At 44.2% G+C, this 21,584-nt stretch overlaps 1 protein-coding gene across 4 annotated transcripts; it reads right to left on the bottom strand.

Moving 5' to 3' along the window:
- Window positions 1-1,399: 1,399 nt before the first annotated feature.
- LOC125525107 (uncharacterized) lies at window positions 1,400-19,108 on the bottom strand. 4 transcript variants are annotated; one of them, XM_087531733.1, is made up of 11 exons: window positions 18,938-19,108; window positions 18,452-18,649; window positions 17,666-17,810; window positions 16,977-17,238; window positions 16,559-16,778; window positions 16,342-16,468; window positions 6,419-6,631; window positions 5,882-6,307; window positions 2,955-3,101; window positions 2,766-2,879; window positions 1,400-1,826 (listed from the first exon to the last, which is right to left on the bottom strand). In XM_087531733.1, the coding sequence occupies exons 3-11, from the start codon at window positions 17,804-17,806 to the stop codon at window positions 1,731-1,733; spliced, it is 1,746 nt and encodes a 581-aa protein (XP_087387859.1). In that variant the 5' UTR covers window positions 17,807-17,810; window positions 18,452-18,649; window positions 18,938-19,108; the 3' UTR covers window positions 1,400-1,730. The 4 variants fall into 4 exon arrangements, with proteins under 4 accessions (XP_087387859.1, XP_048546090.2, XP_048546092.2 ...); XM_048690133.2 differs by having other exon boundaries at window positions 18,452-18,556; XM_048690135.2 differs by lacking the exon at window positions 18,452-18,649 and having other exon boundaries at window positions 1,401-1,826; window positions 2,766-2,876; window positions 18,938-19,107.
- Window positions 19,109-21,584: the final 2,476 nt, after the last annotated feature.

Below are 21,584 nucleotides of genomic sequence, written 5' to 3'. Positions count from 1 at the left end.
ATTCCTTGCTCGGGTCTTTATGCATTATAATCAAATAGCAATCTATCATAAGAAGCTACTTTGCTCTTTTTATTTTGATCTGACATTATGTCATCATTTAGGATTAGGCGTGCTGCATCTATTGGAGACAATGGGCCAAGATGTGTTGGCAACAGTTATTACTCTTGCAAAAAATTATACTTTGGTTACACGTCCGGGTAATGTGTTGAGGGCACCACCCGCCAACAACAAAATAAGAATACGGCGCCATAATCTGGATTACTATTACCTGCTTGATCAAAATGTTGGGACCGGCACCCTCGTGCCAAGGTGCGATTCCGATCTAGTTGTTTATATTGCGTGAGCGTTTCAGCCCACAAGACGACTTCGAATTGAAAAATGTTCAACACGACAGTTGTTCATCTCGTTGAAACTGTGAAATTGTCTTTCGGGTACATCTTCATCCGAGGTCGTATTTGGCCTGTGAAACACAAAAACCAAACTACCGTCTCAGACATACCTAATCCGAGTTCGGCTAATTTTGGAAGGATTTGAATGAGATTTTGAGTCCTTTTCTTGTACGGGAAGTCCGGCCGCCTCATAAATAGATGAGAGGTGATGGCCGATTGAAGAACACTAAATCGAACAAATCAATCTATCATCTTTTACCTTTACTTTTATCTTCTCCCTTGTTCTTCTCCTTCCTCGTTCTTCGTTCGTTCTTCTTCATTGCAGGGCGGCGAACCTTGAGCCCCTAGGGGCGATCAGGTCGACCTACGGCAGCCCATAGCCGCCGCGCACCCTGACGGGGTCCCGCCCAGGCGCGTGGGGCTTTGGGTCCTGAAAAGTGCCCACCAGATTGCTTGCGTACTGCACTTCCGGACGGGTCTCCTTCGACGTGAGCTGCGGTGCATCACCCTCGGCGTTGGAGGTATACGGTGACGTGTTCGTGTACAAATAGTGCCGCATCGAGCCTCCTGCTGCCCGCTCTTAACTCTTCTGTGTTCATATTAATGGAGCAGTACAGGTACAAAATGTTTCTTTCTACACGTGGGTTGTGTATTCACACGTAACAAAACATTTCGTCAAAAGTGGCACGGATCCCGAGCGACTAGGGTAGCGGGCAGGATTTCAGGGTGCTGCGCTGCCGAGTGCTCCTAGTCCGCTTCCGCTGCCTGGTAATAAACCAAGTCCTGTGTAGCGAATTGTAAAAAAAAGGAATCGTTTTCCCACTTACCGGTGGCATGGGGGTAATTATTGGCAATTTTGGGGGCAAATCTTATGAAGTACCACTAGAAACATTATTTGCTTTATTATTAGGGATAAATAGGTAGAGACCCTACAGCTTCTAGGGACGCTCACTATTCTTTGGGTGACATGGGACTCGAAAATTGCAACAACAAAAAAAAACTGTACTGAGTAACACAATGAAACTTTACTCTTAGGAACATCGTTCTAGATTTTACACTTTGGATTCATAGGTTTAAAGAACCTGGTCAAACAGAAAACACTGTCCTGGCATGAATATACCTCTTCTCACACATCATCGTAACCTTGTAATTCCCAACTTCTTCTAGAATAACTCCAGGGAATGACAACATAGCACCTATCGTTATTTGATTTCTACAAGCAAGCTGCAGTAGAAGTTCGTCATACACTTGTCAGAAGACCGAATATAATACAAAACTATTATCCCTAGAAAGACACAAGAGGAAGCTTCGCAATGAAGGAAATCTCCACTTTTGAGCTCATCATTTCTTATCCTCTCTGAGGACGACATATTTGTAGCCATTAGTCTTCCGTATCGTCGCAATTTTCTTCAGAATTTCAGCAAAGGCGTTCTTGTACTGCGATGCAAGACAAAATGAGATCAAGAAACAAATTGGGTTGTCAACTCAACAAACTGGTAGAAAGAGCATGATAGACACTTTTGGTTACAGAGAAGGACTAAACATTTAGCGAGTGCAAAACACAACCAATTTTGAGCTTTACATGATTTCTTCTATGAATTTTAAAGCTTTGCCTAGCAAGTTACATCAAAGAAACATGTTTTTTTCCACTAGAACTATTCCCACAACTGTTTTTTTAACAACATGAGATTTTTTTTAACAATATAAATAGTACTACCAAAATTAGATGTGATAAAGTTGGGATCGAATTAGCAAATAGCACAGCCGCTGATGTAGACTATGGGCGGACTTCTCCATCCAGGCACCCAGCCAACCATAGCATCACCAGAAGGCGGTGGATGGCCTTTCAAAAAAAAAAGGCGGTGGATGGGGAGCCTGATAGCGTCCATGCCCCAATGCACGACACTCTTGCAGACGGTGTAACTGACTGTATCCAAATCTGGATGCCAAGTTACTAACAGCAATAACTTCGTTCCTACTCCCTCCGTCCCAAAATAAGTGTCTTAACCTTAGTACAACTTTGTACTAACACTAGTACAAAATTGAGACACCTATCTTGGGACGGAGGGAGTATTTTTCAAATTGCCAACCGACAATTCCCAGTTCAGTAATGACACTTTGTGATTATTAAAAACAAGAAATTCTGACTATCAGGCACACCATCAACGAGGTCCAAGAAACTGGAGGTGTCTTCATGCGTGACAATTAACAAACCATAACTAAATCCTTCAAAAAATATTCTGAGTTAATGCAAAACAGGACTGCCTGCAATTCTTAATATACGTGGTTAGAACAAATGCTGCATCATTATTAGTAATTAGTGAAAAAGAATGCAACAGCCTTAAAAGTTGCAACAATAATGCTGAAGAATCCTACCTCTGGACTTCGTAGTCTAGACTTAAATATGGACACTAAATCTTGTGTGGTGACACAAGCCACTCCAAGAAGAACAGTCCTGATCTCATCCTCTGTCACAGGAGATACATCCTGCTGAAATAAGGGAAGAATGAAATCCATATCAATAAAATAAAAATAAATATTAACTCTCTGTGAATGGATTATTACATCATCATCATCATCATCATCATCATCATCATCATCATCATCATCATCATCGGCATCCGACTTATTTTGTCCAGAAGAACAACCAAGTACCTTCTTTAATTCCTTTCGTGACTTGCTCAGGCTACCTTCTTCATTTTCTTGGTCATCCTGAATGTATCAAAATCAGAATACCAGTAGTTTGTTCTTGAACAATGGAAATTGTAGGCAGCATATTTGCTTCGAATAATTTTACACAATAGCATTCATAGACGGTTAATACTTTTTTAAAACTATAGACAGGTAATACTTGCATTTTTTTTTTGCGGGGAGGTAATACTTGCATCTTATACCATGGCATTCATAGGCAGGTATACTTGCAGCTCTAGCACATATTTGCTAGAGGTGTTTTCCCATAATTCTAGGGACCCAAGCAGATTTAATCAGTGTCCCATAAGCAATAGGGACCACTAGCCTACCACATGATCAACTAGTATTCAAAAATTGGTAGTAGTTCTAAATGCCAGTCTTGGGCAGACGTTTACTAGCTCTGCGTCGAACACCACCCAGCCCGTGTTGCCAGCCCTGTTCGGCCCATGATGGCCACCAGCTATCCGAGCGGCCCCTCGCATGTCATGCAACTCGGCAGTAGTCACTCCCCTCTTCCTCCTCTTCCTCCTCCCTTGCCACCCACAAGAATGGCAACACTCCCACGCTGTGTGCCAGAAGAACATAAGACAAAGCCCTTAGCTTCACCGTACAAGCAAATCACTGCAGTACAGCTGACATGCCTTCTCATCTTTAGGTACGACGACAATAACTAGGGCCGCCCCACCACATGGACATGTTGTTCCTATTAAGAACGACATGGCCATGTCGTTTTTGTTTGGGAAAATAGGCTGCGTGCCATCTGCCGCGGGGAAGACAACCATGTAACCAAGGACGATGGGATGCTAAGTTTGGACTCTTATGGAAATCATATCATTACTGCATTTTTAATAGTTCAAAAATATTCCTCGATGTGTGAGATTTCTTGAATAAAGAATTTAGTAACAGTATATTGTGATTCACACTAGTAAATTTTTGCCGCTCCCCGCTTCCTCCTCCTCATCCTCCCTTGCCACCCACAAGAACGGCAACACTAGTTGCAAGGGATGAAGCGGTCTCTGGTAAGCAGTTTTTGTAAACTTGCAATGGTTAATTAGATCTCTTTCACAAAACTATCCCTTTAGAAAAATGGAACTCGAGTTCGCTTTTACAACTAAGTGGAGAGCTGCAACATTGATCTTACAAGCATCTCAAATAAAAGCAAAGTAAAAACATATGTATCGAAGTTTATGTTTTCCATCAACATCACATATCATAAGATAGAAGTTGTTTTCTCGATAATTCATCTCTGAACCCAGGGTCATCTACTCCTGCCGAACAGTAAAATAGTTAAAAATAGCAAAAAAAATCCATATTTTTTTGGGGTGCAAGATGCTTGTGCGTGATGTCGGTGCCAAATTTGATGGAAGAGTTGTGTTTCATTAAAATAAAAAAGATCACGCTACACACCTTTTAATCAATTAAATTAATACACAGCAATGCTTTTTTGATGAAAAAGTTAAATTAAATTCAAGATGCTGCCCATGCATTTTGAGCGGGCAAGTATCCTAGTTTTCTATAATAATATGATCTGAGTTAGTCCAACCAGTGGATACTTGTATCTGATAGAACTTCATGTGGAAGATCAGTAAGTGAACTACTTGGTCCAATTTTTCTCATGGCTCAGTAATTATTCATGTGCCATTGAACCATAACCACCACTTCACCTATCAAAGTTTATATATACTCCACACCTTCTCCAACATTGCGGTTCTTTACGAAAAACTGAATGTAAGATATCATATTCTGTAGCATCCTAGATCCTAATCACTTCTTTTGGTCATAGTAGCCGATGTGACAAACAAGTGCTGGAGTCATAGACTTACAATAATAGTTAATTCAATTCTGAGCAGGGCTAACTAGCCGTTACACACCAGGGAGCCGGGGTACTATCAATTCCGACATACAAAAAAGGGAAGTTTATATTTTTGGCACTTTCCTGATTTTACACTACCGACTTTCGGAAGCTATTGCCCCAAATTCTAAAATTAATTTGTTTTCAAGTGTTAATTTCAACGAATATGAAAATTGGTATCTATGAGCTTTTGGAGCTTCACAGAAAAACCGAAAAAAATGGGAGCGCACAAAGGTATGGACCCCACGAAGAGAGGAAAGGGAAGATGAGAGAGAAGGGGGAGTCACGTGGATGGGACCAACATGTTGACCGCGTCCCAACAAACACTAAAACCATGTTGCCGTTCACACCCACGCTGGTGCAATGCACACGCGCACGGGCCCCTGCTTGGGAGTCAGGTGCATTAGTGTTATGTAAGTTTTGGTCAAAAAAGCATGAGACACCCTCGTAACCAATAGTTCACTTATCTCAATATACATTGAATGTCTTAGATTTTTGTCTTGCACGCTTTTTTCTTCCATACATCACTCTTGGTTGCACCATTATTCATTGCACACAAGTTACATTTGGACTTACCTATAATTAACTGGACAGAGCTTCACAAAATGTTCTCTTTCTTAATTTCCATCTCACCTCATTCTAGGTGCGAGTATCACGCACCGATGCACACACACAACTAGCGAGACTTATGAACAAACAAAATTCTGACTCATGAACAGTTAAATAATTTGTTGAATTAATACTTCATGAAAGAAAAGACAAGGAAGCACAAGACAATCTAATCTACATACAATAGGACAACTGATTATATTGTGGTATCAAATAGTTAAAAATCAGATTGAGCTGGATATTTATCAATTTGGCACTCTAACTACAATCAAAGATCATTTGCACTAGACACAAACGAAATAGACGAGGCTTTGCAATTTAGTATTCTTAGAGAGCTGACCTCATTGCTTTTGTCACTTGATTCCTGTGGCTCATTGTCGTCAAAAACAACATCCAAATTCACCTCATCAACAGCTCTGACCGCATCATTAATGAACATTCCCATAGTTATATCCTCAACTGCAATGCAATCATTCACTTTGGTGCTCCACACAATAAGTTCATTTGCACGATGCATATATCCTGGTGCCTTTCCCTGCAGCTGCATTGTTATTTCAACATTGCACTTGGACTGTGGTGGCATAATGCCTTTCTGCGGCTGTGTGTGGTATGACAGGGGGCTTGTATTTTCGATATTGAAGGCAATGTAAGAGTTTGTATCATTGGTTAGCTGAATTTCACATGACATCTGGTTGTTGAGCTCAAAAGGAAAATGTAGTTGGAGTGGCTCAATTCCAAGCATATCATCTTCCAAGTAAGGGCTTATCTGCATAAAGGAGCAGGAGTACATATATGTGTTAAGAAGAAAGAAAGAAAGAAATCGGGGGCTAAATAGTCCAAAGCGAACTAATCATTCCCAGGCAGCTTACGAGCTTACATGTCCAAATGTATGTTCATAGGCATTGCTGATTTTTGCATTAGCACCTTCAACTTCTCTTATAACATGTATCAGATGCCATACATAAGGCCGTTTGGATGGGTCAATTTCCTTGCAGAGTAACCCAATTTCGAGGCATTTTGCTACTTGTTGGTAAACAAATGGTGTTTCATTCCCAGTTTTCTTCCATCTGTGCCTCCATCTCCTAAGTACCTGTCATCCCGCAAAATGTGACATAGAATAAGTTGAAATGTTCAACAACAAAAAACTCAAGCATCGGGATGATGACATGTAAACCAGCTTAGACAAGCCTCTCTGATCTACACAAAATTAGGCAAGGCGACGGATGCTAAGGATCAATGCAAAAAGAGAGAGATAAGGTTTTAATTCCCAATATCATCAATCACGTAAGATCCCAATATCTCTCTCACTCACTCCAAAGATCTTTTGCCATACCGAGCATCCCATGTTCTTTGTTTTTCTCCTCTCTCTCTCTCTCTCTGTGTGTGTGTGTGTGTGTGTGAGAGAGAGAGAGAGAGAGAGAGACGTGAGAAGGGTTCATACATACAAAGAGGCGCTAGAGACAATACAGATGGGTTTTCTCCCGGCATGCACGTAGTGAAGTTGTGGCTACTAATTCGATATTCTGAATATTGTTGATTTATATTTAAAAAATGGTTTCTAGTTTTGTAAGTTTTTCAAGTGGTTCTTCAAGCTTTCCCTATATAACGCATCCAAACTATGTTCTTTAACATGTGCAAATCTGGTTGTTGTAGTCTTTCCATGCAGAGCTGGAAAGTTCTCCCTTTATTTAGAAAAATGGTGAAGCAAAAAATCGTAGCATCTCAATTCTCAACAGAGTATTTCAGTTTCCGAAGGAACAAAGGAAGAGGCTCCCTCACGTCACATCCTCCAGGAGGACCGACGCCGCAGCCCCCTCCTCCCTCCCCTCTCTCCCCTCGTCATCCCCGGAGGCGGACGCCGGGAAAGCCCGCGTGCCGCTAGTGAAGGGGACGGCGGGGATCTGGCAACTCGCGGCTATCTAAAGGGGCAGTGCACGGTGGTGCGAGATCCTCCTCCTGCGGTTGTTCCTCCTGATGGAACGACGTTGCTCCGATGGCATCGCGAGGACGGCGGACTTGGCAAGGGTGTGACCTGTTTGAGGCACAAGAACCTCAAAGCATTGGCTATGAAAACGCTGGCGGCAGCGCCCCTCCGCCGGGGATGACAGGCGAGAAGGTGGCTCCATGTGGCGGTGCCTCCGGGGCGGCGATTCACGGGATCCCGTGCCCAGTTTCGTCGTAGGAGGCGCGTGGCGGCTGGAGCTATATCTGAAGTCGATGACGCTAGATGCGGGAGAACCACAACACTTTGGGTTCACGGATCAAAAGCTAGGGCAATGGCTCCAGATGATGGTGTCGACACTGACCTCGTGGTTGGTGGCGATCTAGCCGGCTGCGGCTTCGGGGATGTGCGGCTGCCGGTGAAAAACGGGCCGACTTTGGTCATGGCGGGCGATGGTGGTGTATTTGTGTCGTTACCTTGTTGAAGGCATCGCTACTATAGCTCTCGTCTTCTAGCCAGGGCTACTCTAGGGAAACCCTTAATCGGGGAGACCTGGATCAGACGACGGCAGCGCGTGGTGCCGTTCTCCCTCCCGAGGGCATTGTTTTTTAGGGCAAGTGCTGGCTGGAGGGGTGCTGAGGTGGAGCGGCATGCTTTCTTCCTAGTCAAAGACGGCGAGTCTCGGCGGCTTGGTCTAACGGGGTCTCGGCGGCGGTCTCATGATTATGCACCCATGCAGGGCGGTGGCATTGCCTGGCATCCTTATGGCGTTGATGGCAAGTCTGGCAAGGTCTATGCGTTGACCCCCGTCCTGAAGATGGGTTCGTGAAAGAAGGCTACAACGACTTTGGGAGCGTGCGCATGCGGCGCGCGTTAAGGATCTGCTAAACCGGTGCTCCGGTTTTAGGTGATGTGCATAGGTGTAAGGTCAGGGCGCCCAGATCATGCCACCCCCATCATTAAGGTTGTAGGTGTGGCGACACTTGTCTCCTAGAGTGTGGCTTCGAATAGATCAATGTTTTATCTTGTAAGGCTTTGTTGCATAATTTAATAAAACTGGCCTAATGTTTTATCTTATAAGGCTTTGTTGGTTAAGGCCAGGGGTTCAACCTCCTTTTTCAAAAGAAAAAAAATCTGTTTGCGAAAGCTGAGTGTAGAATAGTTCTACACACCTAGTAACGCTATGTAAAAAATCTAGTAAAACACTGTATAAAATTTAGTAATTATGAAAAAAAAATACTGTCCAAGTTTTTAGTTTACTACATTGTGAAACAAATTACTATATTTTGTATGATACGCTACTATATTTTGAATAGAGCGTTACTAGGGGTGTATAATAAGCTATTCTGCAGTCACGCTTAGTTACCGTTATTATACATATAGTAATACTATTCATCATCTAGGGTACAGAAATAAGTTATTTTTCACCCGAGGTAATCTTACGGTCGTTTCACAAATAAATTACATTTGAAATACAAATAGGTACATTCATATTATTCACTACTAAAATTTGGCATAAGAAAACAAAAATATAGGTCACAAGATTCAAAAATTGCATTTTATGTATAGTTTACACTGTAATTTTATATTAATAATTTTACATAACATAAAATATTTTTATGGCGATTATACATTTTCCTACGTTCTCATTTTACGTCTAGAATAAGGCAAAATTGATGAAACGTAAAATTACGGTGCTTTGATGTTAAAATAGAGGAGGTGAAGAATAACTATTCCTCATCCAGGGTGACAAATAGTCAATCTATACACAACACAAAAGCTTCATGGTGCTATGCTTCCAAGGCGTAAGAATGGGCGTTCCAGAGTAGACTAAACGTCAGGCATGCACCGTAGCTTTTGGAACCTTGATGTCTCATGTCTGATGCAGAACAAGGACGTTAACTTTGCATGGGATGCGCCTGAAGCTTGCGACGCTTTCATCATGTCATGATCGCTTGTTCTGAATCACCAGTTTGTCCTTCTGCAGCACCCATCTCCTAGTTGCTACTCCTCTATGTCACTTCTATACAGGGACGCTGCAAAATGTTGATGATCATTGTTGGATAATGACCAACTAACATTCACAGGGGGCCAAAGGCCAATACATGTACATGTGTGGTAAAGTGTAGGAAGCCCCTTATACAATGGGGATATACAGAAAAGGGGACTATACACATCTAACACCCCCCCACACCCCCCCCCCCCCAAACTCATGGTGGGTTAACAACACTAAGTTTGGAGGGAAAGAACCCATGCTGCACTCGAGTCTGTGCCTTCGGGAAGAAGATCTGGAATATATTTTTTCCTAGGAGATGAAGAAGCCAGCAGAGGTCGAAGAAACCTTAATCCCAAGAAAATAGCGAAGGCGACCAAGATCAGACATTAGGAATTGGTCGCGAAGGCAGGGCTTAACAAAGGCATCAGAGTCGTCAATGGTGATGATCATGTCATCTATACGTATAGAAGGAGAAAAGTCCGACCACGAGGAGGTGTGTGAAGAAACAAAGTGGGATCATGATCACTGGGCGAGAAGACAACGACAGTCACGGCAGAGGCAAACCACTCGAACCAGGCGCGAGGGGCCTGTTTGAGACCATAGAGGGAGCGTCAAAGGAGGCAGACCATACCATCAGGAACACAGTACCCCGGTGGTGGCTGCATATAAACCTCCTCACGCAACTCACCATTGAGAAAGGCGTTCTGAACGTCAAGCCGGGACATAGACCAATGACGAACCGAAGCCACAACAAGGAGAGTGCGGACAGTGGTCATGTGGGCCACAAAAGCGAATGTCTCATCATAATCGCGTCCCTGCTCCTGCTAAAAGTCACGAGCCACAAGATGAGCTTTGTAACACTCAAGAGAACCATCGGAGCGAGTCTTAATCGTATAGACTCACTTGCACGTGATGGGACGAACACCAAAAGGAAGGGAAACCAGATCCCACGTGCTAGAGCGCTCAAGGGCAGCAATCTCCTCGGCCATCGCAAGCTGCCATTCAGCCTGAGTCATGGCAGCTCGATAGGAAGTGGGCTCAGCAATAGTAGAGAGACCATACCGGTCAGGAGAATAGCGATCTAGTGGGGGCGAGGCAGAGCACGGAGATTATGAACCGGTGGAGGCGTGAAAGGAGGTGCTCCGGAAGTGGAATGTGCGTCAGTAGGATCATCCTCAACACGAGGGCAACGAGTGTAGTGGAGAGCAAACCGAGAGAGAGGCCGACATATCGACGAGGATGGTGTGGAGGAGGATGGAGGGGAAGGTGGTGTCGCCGGTGTATGAGGAAGAGTGAGACGTGCCGGAGGAAGAGGCAATACATGAGGCACATAGGAGGGTGTATCAAGGAGAAGGAAATAAATATCGTCCACAGAAAAGCTCGAGGAGGAAGGACGTGGGTAGTAAGAATGAGACTCATCGAAAGTCACATCACGCAAAATGCGCAGCCGACGACCAACAGGATCCCAACATCGATAGCCCTTCTGCTCATCTCTGTAGCCAAGAAAAACACACTCAATTGACTGAGCAATCAATTTGGTGCATTCTCGCGGGGCAAGAAGAACATGGTACACACATCCAAACATGCGAAGAGCTAGGTAGTCAGGAGAGTGGCCGGTGAGACACTCCATATGATTACCACCCTACAAGGCAGCTGAAGGCTGAATGTTGATGAGATAAGTGGACGCGAAAATGGCCTCAGCCCAAAAGTTGGGTGGAAGAGAGGCGGCGATCATCAGCGCACGAGTCTCAAGCAGATGACAATGCTTACGTTCTGCAACGCCATTCTGAGCATGGCCACCAGAACATGAGAACTGGGCAAGAGTGCCCTGTTCCACAAGAAAACCACGCCACATTTAGGAGATACACTCTCCAGCGGAATCAGCATGAAAAGTATGAATAGGCGTGGAAAACTGGTGTGTACCATGGCAGCAAATCGCTTGTATATAGAGAGAACCTCGCTACGAGATTTCATAAAGTAAAGCCAAGTATAGCGAGAGAAATCATAAATAAACAGAACATAGTAGCGATGACCACCTTTCGAATCAATGGGAGCACGACCCCAAACATCAGAATGAACTAAGTCAAAAGGACGCTGCGATACCGACTCACTAGTAGGATAAGGTAATTGGGCCTGATTGCCAAGTCTACAACCATCACAATGTAAAGAAACATCTCCAGAGATAGACCCTAACTAAGATGCCCTGACGCACCAACGATGACAAGCAGGAGCCACTGATATGACAAAGTCGACAATGCCACTGCTAGAAAGACGCGAAAGAGGAGGCAGCAAGAGCATGAGAACAGGCAGAAGTGGTGGCAGCAGAAGGAACACGAAGCTAGTCGACCTCCCAAAGGCCCTCTAACTCACGGCGCTGAGGGCCAGCACCAACCCGAGCCTTGGTGCAATGATCCTAAACAGAGCGAGATTCGGTATCAAGAATGACACGACAACCAGAATCAGTAAGTTGGGCAGCGGAAAAGAGATTCATCGTAAGACGGGGGAACATGAGAAACACTAGGAACAGAAAAAGACGGAGTAGAAAGAGTGTCACGACTAGCAACCGAAAGGGGTGTGCCATTGGTAGTGAGAACATTAATAGACGAATCAAGAGGTCAGACAGAAGACAACGGGGAAGAATCAGAAGACATATGAAAAGAAGCTCCAGAATACATAACCCATGAAGATGTACGTGACTATGTATGTGCCAGAGTGATGGAGAGGTGGAAGCAGTTACATCATTAGCGGAATCCACCTATGAAGATTCGGAGGAAGCCAGTATGCGCTTGAGCCGCACAATGTCCTGTTCAGTGAGTGACCGAGTCGCGGAAGACACATTAGTCACACTAGAAAAAGAGCGTCTCGGATCTCGCTACTACTGGCGACAATCAAACTCTGGGTGACCTGACCTGGAGCAATAGCCACAGGAGGTGTCACGGCGTGACCGGCCCTTCTCTGCATAAAGAGGGAGACCCACCCCCTGAAGGTGTGGGCAGGAACGGTGGAGCCGTTAGGCAAGCGGACGACACAGGAGCTCGAGCAGCCAACATAGAGGAAACGACAAGCAACCCAACAGAACGAAGATGGGTCTCCTCAGCACAAATCTCAGCAAGCACCTCCGACATAGGAACACAACCACGAGCAAGCAAGTGAGCACGGTGAGGCTCAAACTCGGAATGGAGGCGAGATAAGAACTCATGGACATGCCGAAACTCCAAGTCGGACTGTATGGTCTGGCAGCAACGTCAAGCACCACAAACAACTGTCCGGAGAGAGTCAAGCTGGCGCCAAATGGCAGAGCTCTCTGTGTAGAACTCATCAACAGAAGAGTCGCCTTGCTGAAGAGCGTGCGCCTGACACACCACAGATAAGTACAGAGCATCACCAGAGGGCTGGTAGCGCTGACAGAGATAAAACCACATCGCTGCAATGGTGCCAAGGCCCATGAACTCCGAAGCAAGCTGAGGGATGACACTCGCAGTGAGAACAACAGCAGCTCGAGCATCATCATTGCACCACTGAGTGTAAGGAGACAGATCATCTCGGTAGACAGAAAGATCATTTGAATAAGACGATACCTGCTGATCATAAGCATCAACCGCATCATCATCGAGAGCCTTGGTTGCATCCCAATCAGCCTAAGAAGCATCAACAGCAAGGCCGGCACCAGCGGGTAGGAGCCACGGGAGCAACACGGCATAGTGGAGAGGGGATCTGGCCAGAATGCCCCACAGGAGAAGACCGCGCATATGGATACGCATGAAACTCACAAACTCGGCATAGTTGGTGCCGTCGAAGATCACCGAGCACCGAGGAACATCCACATAGCCTGAAGAAGACATGACGAGGTCTCTAATTTTTTATATTTTTTTGGAAGTCAACTGTCACAGGAGACGAGATCTGGATCGGGCAGAGGCACAACCGAAGCCAAAACGCGAGCGGGGAGCCGAGGATCCAGATCAACCTGGACGTCAGCGGCCGGGCGACGGACAACACCCAACCAGCCGGACAAGGGCGTAGGCAGCCGGACGGGCAGGAGGCGACCACGGCCGGAGTAGGAGGTGGCCACGGCCGGACGAGGAGGGGGCGACCGATGTCGAGAGGAGGTTGTCGGGGGCGGATCTGGCAGAGCAGTGGCGGCGGATCCGGGTGGAGCCGAGCAGGAGATGGCCGGCGGCAGGCACAGAGGAGCGGCGGCTGGCGGATCCGAGTAGAGGGGGCCAGAGATGAAGCAAACGGCTGACTAGGGACGGGGCATAGCAGCAGCGGCGGCTTGGGTGGAGCACCCACGGAGTTGCATCTTGCGGGAGAGAGGCTAACCTGGCAACTAATATCATGTTGGATAATGAGCAACTAACATTCACAGAGGGCCAAAGGTCAATGCATGTATATGTATGGTAAAATGCATGAAGCCCCTTATATATAATGAGGATATACAAAAAGGGGACTATATATACACATATAAGGACCATAACTTCCGGTGGAGGCCAGAGCCAAAACTGTTGCGGTGGGGGTGGTGCTGGCCGTCAACATAGGTTGAACTTCATGGTGGCTGTGGTGGTTGTTGGATTTCCTCAAATCTGGTTGGTTCGGTTCAGTCCTGCGAGTTAGCAGTGGTTTTATTTTTCTTCCTATTTTTTGAAAAGGAGGATAACCCATGCCTCTACATCAATCTATACATACGGCCATCAATAGAGTCTGACATCATGAATACATGGACTAACCTGAAACTACCTATCTGATAAACAAAGTCACAACAGCTATAATATTGATAATGTCTCCAAACCGGATGAAGGCGCACTATCTAATTCAGTGGCCAAGGACACAATCTAATGCAAAGCACAACGTGGTTTACTGTGTATGTACACACATCAACCAGACCAGCACTTGTACCACTCGAACTCGGATAACTAAACCTGCCTGGTATCTAGACTCGAGCACACCACGTACACGTGGTGCTACAATTCCTAATTGACTCAAACTTGAACTCCTAAACCAAATTAGAATCAATCAGCACTAACAACGGACACTACTAAGACACATCGACAAACCGACTCTAATACAACCTTGCTGAGCGTCTACGCCTCCAAGAATACTTGTCAGACCAGTACTACAGCAAGCGCCTGAACTCAAACAAGAACTTAACACCTACCAGACTGCATTAGAGATAACAGTGCCAACACTCACTACTATGGATTCATACATCACTGATGGGTGCCTAAACCCCGGGATTGACGGTTTTTGGGCTGGTCAGGGATTAAACGTCACTGTTAACTACTTTCACCGTTGATGCAACAAACACGCTGGTTAGGGGGGTTAGTTACAAAAACAAAAAATCACGAGCCATCCAGCCCGTGCCTGCCCCATCGTCGCTATCTGCAAACCGGAACAGACACATTATGGGGACGAGCAGAGGTTGTCGTCCAAGGATGCCACCTGGGTCACCATCATCCTCCACATCGTTATAGCCATCATGGTCCCGCATGTCATGTCGGAACTTCGGATCTAGGGTAGGAGATGGCAGAGGAACCCAGGGAGCCACCCCTTGGCGTCACCCTTCTAAATTAGTGCTCACCTACCGTCTCCCTTCTACACTCACCTAGCGACAACGTAGACGGCAATTTGGGCAACAGCAGGGCCTTCTCCCCTTCCTTCGTCTTCTCCCATGTTCGAGATGTCGGATCTGGAGCAAGAGAGGGCTATTGGTGTAGTGAGCCCCTCCGCAAGGTTTGATAGGGTGGTCATGTGCGGTTCGAGGCGAAATCATAAGTTTTCAATGGGGTCGATGCTGGCAAAGATGGTGCCCACGTGTGTTGTTTTCCTCCTTGGAGGAGTTGCCAAAGAACTTGCTCGCAAGTCACAATTCACTAGGCATGGCGAACAAATTCCACGTGGAGGTTGGCTTGGGCTGGCATCGGTTTTGTCAACTTCAAGGGGGCGCATAGGTGATTAAAACAAGTTGGTGCCATCGGGTTGCCGGTGTTGCTATTCTCCGGGATAACACTCCTGGTCTAGTTTAGCTAGGGAATTTGTCTCATTTGTCACGGTTTTGCTTGGTCGTCCTTTAATCGACAACGGCCTTACTTATATGTGCAGAAGCTCGCTACCCTTTTGACATGGTCTTGTAAAAAACAGAATAAACAACGCCCACAACTTGTGTTTTCTAGTAGGAAAAGAACCTTCCTGTTAATTTTGGGTGTGACTAGATCTTAGTCGACTGAGACTTAACCAAGTCTCAATCGAGTGACATAACATATAAAAATGAAAAAAGAAAAAATTGCACGGATCTCTCCGTAAGATCTCATGAATATAGCATTAATTGAGACATAACTAAGTCTCAATCGACTAAAATTTAGCAAAACTAATTAATTTTTGTTGTGGATAAATCAAGTGTGTGGGTATTTCCTAAATCCACCAAAGTCACATATAAGCAACCTAGCATGGTATACTATACAATTTTAGCGTGAAGGGAGAGTGGTCCAAGGACTCTGGGAAGCTATGAAGAGACAGGGCTGGTGACCCGGGACCAGATGGCTGAAAATGTTATGAGCCATCACATGAAGCTACCATCCATCAGAATCAATTTCCTAAACTGTGGTACGAGTAATGTGTAACTCAATATCACTATCTGCCAAAGAGTTTACTTTTCGATGGTGCGCAGATAGGTTTTTGAGAAAGAACATCGCATGGCTTATTTTTCTCATCTAACATGTATAATTTTACTAGATATGCATGCCATCCAACACCATAATATGCAAATTAAGTAGGATTAGTCAAAAATGTTGTAACAAATATGCAAGGTAGAAAGTTAACTATATTTCGGAAAAGAGATTTGCTCCATGGCGAGATAAAACCTTCGTACATTGTTATTATTACTAGGGATCGCCTTTTGTCCAGTCACTAGTTCAATAATTATGACACCCAAACTGTACATGTCTGATTTGAATGACATCTTTCCCTGATGTAGATATTCTGGAGCACAATATCCTCTGCATAAAAGGTTGTATTTCAATGCGTTAGAACATCAAACAATGTGAGAGTAAATGCAAAGAAACATGTTCTTTTGATGCATAGCTTACAGTGATCCATGACGTTCTTCACTCATAGTTTTTGACTTCTCATCAAGTCTCGATAAACCAAAATCTGTGATTTTCGGCACCATATCATTGTCTAGTAGTATATTATCGGGTTTCAGATCCATATGATACATCTGCTTTTCCTTGTGCAGATGATGCAAACCTTCACAGATGCCTCTAATTATTTTATAACGTGTATTCCATTCAAGTCCCCTTAATTCATCTGAATAATAGAAAAAGTAGCAGCGAGAATGAAAATTTCCAACAATTGATTTATGCATGCTATATACTGAACAATAAGTGACATCAACATATGTGTTCTAGTCTACACCTTCTTTATTGTAAATAAAACACGTCAACATGAAATGAATGGAAAAAGATAAATAAACAGAGATAACAGCTATCGGATGCAACAACGTACCGGTAATATATTTTTGCAGGCTTCCATTGCTGATATACTCAAAACAGAGTAATCTTTCTCTTACCTCTGCATAAATATGTTGTTTTGATCCCTTGATTTGTATGGCTGTTTGCTCTGTGCTAGCACAGAAGCCAAGAAACCGTACCACATTTTTATGTTCAACGTTCAACAGGCTGTCAACTTCACGATAAAATAATGCCTCCTTGATTGAATGACTGTTCCTTATCCTCTTTACCGCAACGTTCCCATTTGGGAGCACTCCCTGTTTAACCTCTCTTGTGAGCATTTAAAGAATGTCTAGCTGAATTTGAAGGTGCTATGCAATAAAGAGATGGAGTATAGTAACACAACACTCGGGCCACCATATATTTGAGGCTCCCTGGCCAACTAATTAATGCATGGGCACAGGTTTGTGCCATTAGCGCGACACACCGTGTCTCTATCCTAGGTGTACCACACGGCACACGCAGAATTGCCCTTTTTTTTAGTACAAGAATCTGCCTGGTTGACTGACTTCAATATATACGCAGGGTTCCCCAGAAACTAAGGGGTATCTTGGAAATGTATGTAACACCTGCTGTATATATACTGTGATTTTAACTACTGAGGCTCAAGTCGGTATAACAATTTCAAGCATGATCTTTAGATGATGACATATGCGTAATTCTCTTTCTGTTAAGCTAACTTACCTTATAAACCGTTGCGAATCCACCATGGCCAATTTCTCGATCGTCCGAGAAATTTTGTGTGATACTCTTCAAAAGTGTGAATGATAGATTTGTTGGCTTCTCTCTTCCATCAAGTATACGCTCCAAGAACTGAAGATCCATGTATCTGTTGTGGAATACATTTCATACTATGCACTTTCAACACTAACAAAAAAAAAGGTTTGTTCCAACTAGAGCACCATTGCAAGGAGAAGTGACGAATGACTAGATCACTGGTACCTTTCTATAGAAGCATATGGTGGTTGTACGAGAAAGTTGTCTAGTAAATCATCACGCGACAACAAATATTTTTCAGAGATCCCGAAGAGAACACTACTCTACATATTTTGCAGCATTTAGAAGCTCCCGGAGATTAATTAATCATGCGTATATTTTGCAGAGCCTTCCCTGCCCCAAACGAAATAGCTCGCTGCCTGTCCAAAATGGCAGACAAGGGCTCGGTACGTCAGGAAGTAGGGACATCATGGTGCAGCAGCAGCGACAAGCTTCGGTGCCGGCCATCTGGATGCACCGTCGCCTCCTGAAACGCGCACACGGGCAGAAGGAAGAAACCGGTTTTGCCGCAGGGCCGGGGCATTGGTTGCTGACGAAGAAAGAAGTAGAGTACGGCGTGAAGAACATCAGAAAGAAGCAGAGTTAAGGCAGTGGAGCAGCCTAGTGCGTGGAAATGGCCATAGATTAGACACTTGATTGGTCAGATCTGGAGGCAAATGCAAAGCAGGGGAGATTAATGGAAAGGGGGGAAACCTCGGATCTGAAGGGACGCTGCTCCGCTCGCTTCCGTAAGTTTAAGATCTGGGCGAGACGCTTTACTGCTGTCCGACCGCTTGAGGTTGCATCGAGAAGACAACGCTGGAACATACAGTATCTATTATCTACTCTGGATCTGGATATGAACAGGGAGAGAGAAGCTCCCGTCCTCTCCGGCCAGCGGAGGTGATAAGACTGCAAGAGCAAGAGCAACTAGGAATTGAGCAGGCACAGGCTATGGATTAACAATACAACTTCCCAGTTTACCAAACCACGGATCGACAGCTTCTCAGTTTACTGTAACTGAAATTCCTGCACATGTTAGTAAGCAAATACATATCCGGCTCACAATTAACAAGCTACTTAACAATGGGAGTTTCATCTGTTTCTCAAATGTGAAAAATGACAGGATATAATCCAATAGAAAGTATACAAACATTAAAACTGCAGGCTATTTAGGTAGAAAGGGCTGGAGGTTCTAACCTGGAAGAACTCTTTGGGGATCCAGCTAACTACTCGAGGAACATCCAACTAGATGAGGGGCGCAGGAAGATTTGACTGGATCAGGTTGGTGTAGAAAGGAGGAGAGGGCTTGGGGTGGTATACATAGAAATGAGGACTGAGGAGAGGTGCTAGACGAGACGAACGTTATATGTGGGTGAGATCTATAGACATTTATTAATTAACATCGTCAGATTACGATGATGCACGTGATGGCTGACAAATCCCGCCTAGATAACCCCGGTAGTCTCAGTGTAGCCGAAAGTTTCAAGTGGATCTCGAGAAGAAAAAGGAAAATGAACGACATGAACAGAATATATAGCTACATTTAACAATTTCATACGAGGACAGTGCATGTGATGGCTCACAGGTGCAGCTGTAGGTCAGCACTAAAATAGCGGAAATCTAATAACATCCTATTTTGTTGCGTGTTAACAAACCGTCCCTAGTACTAACCGTTAAAATCATGAAATGAGCAACACTATATGCACGGATCTAGAATATGTAGAGGCAGCAGCAGAATACAACAAGAGGAGAACAACATCACTACGTCCACAGCGAGAGTAGACAATCAGCTTATAACTCAAGAATGCAAGATATGAATGAGCAAATACATGCTTATAGCCAATAAAACATAACCTATGTACAAATACACCTGCAAAATAAGCAACCATTTTCAGAGTTCGGAAGGTACCTGGTAGTTCTTCCACATACATTTTCTGGTACAGAATTCTTCCACCTACATAGTAGGTAGGTGTCTTAGGTGTGCCTTGAGTCCCTGACTGCTTTGAGTATTTCAGTTCTGATAGATAATTAAGTCGCGTAACTTTATGGTTATATAACATACTGGAACAGCCATTCTCTGGCAGCAAAAGGTTACATGCAACTTGCTGGCGTTGCAAGTAATCTTTCACCTTTTTTAACCTCATTGGCCATATATGTTTTCATATTATTGTCAACATATGTATGCATCTAACAACAGAAAAAGTCTAAGCACCTTGGATTCGAAATGCCAATATGGAGGGATTTTTTTTTACAAGTACGCCACCTCTTATTATGTTTGTTATTATAAATAAATGATTGTATGGTATTTACCTATATATAGATCGAAAGTTTAAGTTCAAATTTTTTAAGCAAATCATTATTTTTTGTTTGATGTGCGTGTTTAGTGGTTTTCTGACCATAACAAAACCTTGATCACCACCATCATTTCATTTCTTTGTTTCTTTGTTTGCTTCTTACCTAGTGGCCGCTAGTCTTGCAGGGATTGAGTTGGCAACTTCTTGGATGCCTCCTCTGCATTACAGGTAAAGAAACCTGAACTTCACATGGGACTGTCCACCTTGGGTTGTGTTATTTTAAATGGCCCGGGGTTCAAGCGTATATATTAGGAAAACATGTCCTTGGTGCGCACCATGACCATGTCAGGAGGTTCACGCTGCGTCCTCGTATAATCCAATTGATTGATGCCTAGGAGTACAATGCTACGTGTAAAGAATATCCATCCGTCTGAATGGGGGCCTAAGATTCCTCTCTTGGTTAATCATACAGCGTCAGAAACAACGACCTCAATGGTCGGTCTGTCCTGCTAAACAAATGGCACAGCTCCAGTTTTTGTACTGGCTCGTACTTCTAGGTTAGATCTAGCTTAAGCTTTAGTAGTGTTCTTTGATGCTTGTGGTCCATCGGATGGCCAAATAGAAGAAAAATATAGTCTTTTTTTCGAAAAGGGGCGCTTTATTACTTAAAAGATTTAAGTAACACCCGGCCTCTGCATAGTTAAGATGCACACAGCCAACAATGTCCTCACGACAAGCGAAAAATAAAATAAAAAAGGAAGGCGAAATACAAAGAAAAATGTATATTTGTATAGCGCCTAAACCGTCGGTGGCCCAATCCTATATCATGCTGCCACCCAAGTTGGGTAAAAGTATCCCTCGCCGTAGCCTCCAATCGTGTACGCACCTCCGTAAACAGGTCTCGATTCTCCACTCGTTGTAGAGAGGACCATAAACGAAGCGTCCCAGTACATCTGTAGATAACCTGCATAAGGGAAGTACTTTTATCGTTAAAAATCTTATCATTTCTACATAGCCAAAGCGACCAAATCACGGCAAGCGCTCCCACCCTAAGTAGAATTCTGAACTTGTGATCAATCCCATGTAACCAGTTGCCAAATATATTAGCAACACTACAAGGAGGGTACAAGCCAGAAGCTATTTGGATGACTGACCATATAGAACGAGCCAATTTACATTGGAAGAACAAATGTTTTATTGTCTCATCATGCGGACAAAATACACATTGCGTACTTCCATGCCAATTCCTCTTAATAAGGTTATCTTTAGTAAGAATGACTCCGCGACGAAGATACCATGCAAAGATTTTATTCTTAAGAGGTATCTTCATCTTCCAGATCTTCTTATTATTATCAACTGGCACGTCAAACTGGATCAAAGCTTTATACATAGACTCCACTGAGAATTGCCCATTCCCATGTAGGTTCCAACGAAATAAATCGGACCCCTGTGATAACTGTACCGTGGATAATCGTTGAAGTAATATGTTCCAGGATTGGAGTCTAGGTCCAATTAAATCCCTTCGGAACGTCACATTGGGCGGAAATGAT

Source organism: Triticum urartu, chromosome 7A, assembly GCF_056163025.1.
Source record: "Triticum urartu cultivar PI428250 chromosome 7A, HENAU_Tu73, whole genome shotgun sequence".
Lineage (NCBI taxonomy): Eukaryota > Viridiplantae > Streptophyta > Magnoliopsida > Poales > Poaceae > Triticum > Triticum urartu.
The sequence above is the reverse complement of the archived record's forward strand: the minus strand, read 5'-3'. Positions and strand labels throughout refer to the sequence as shown.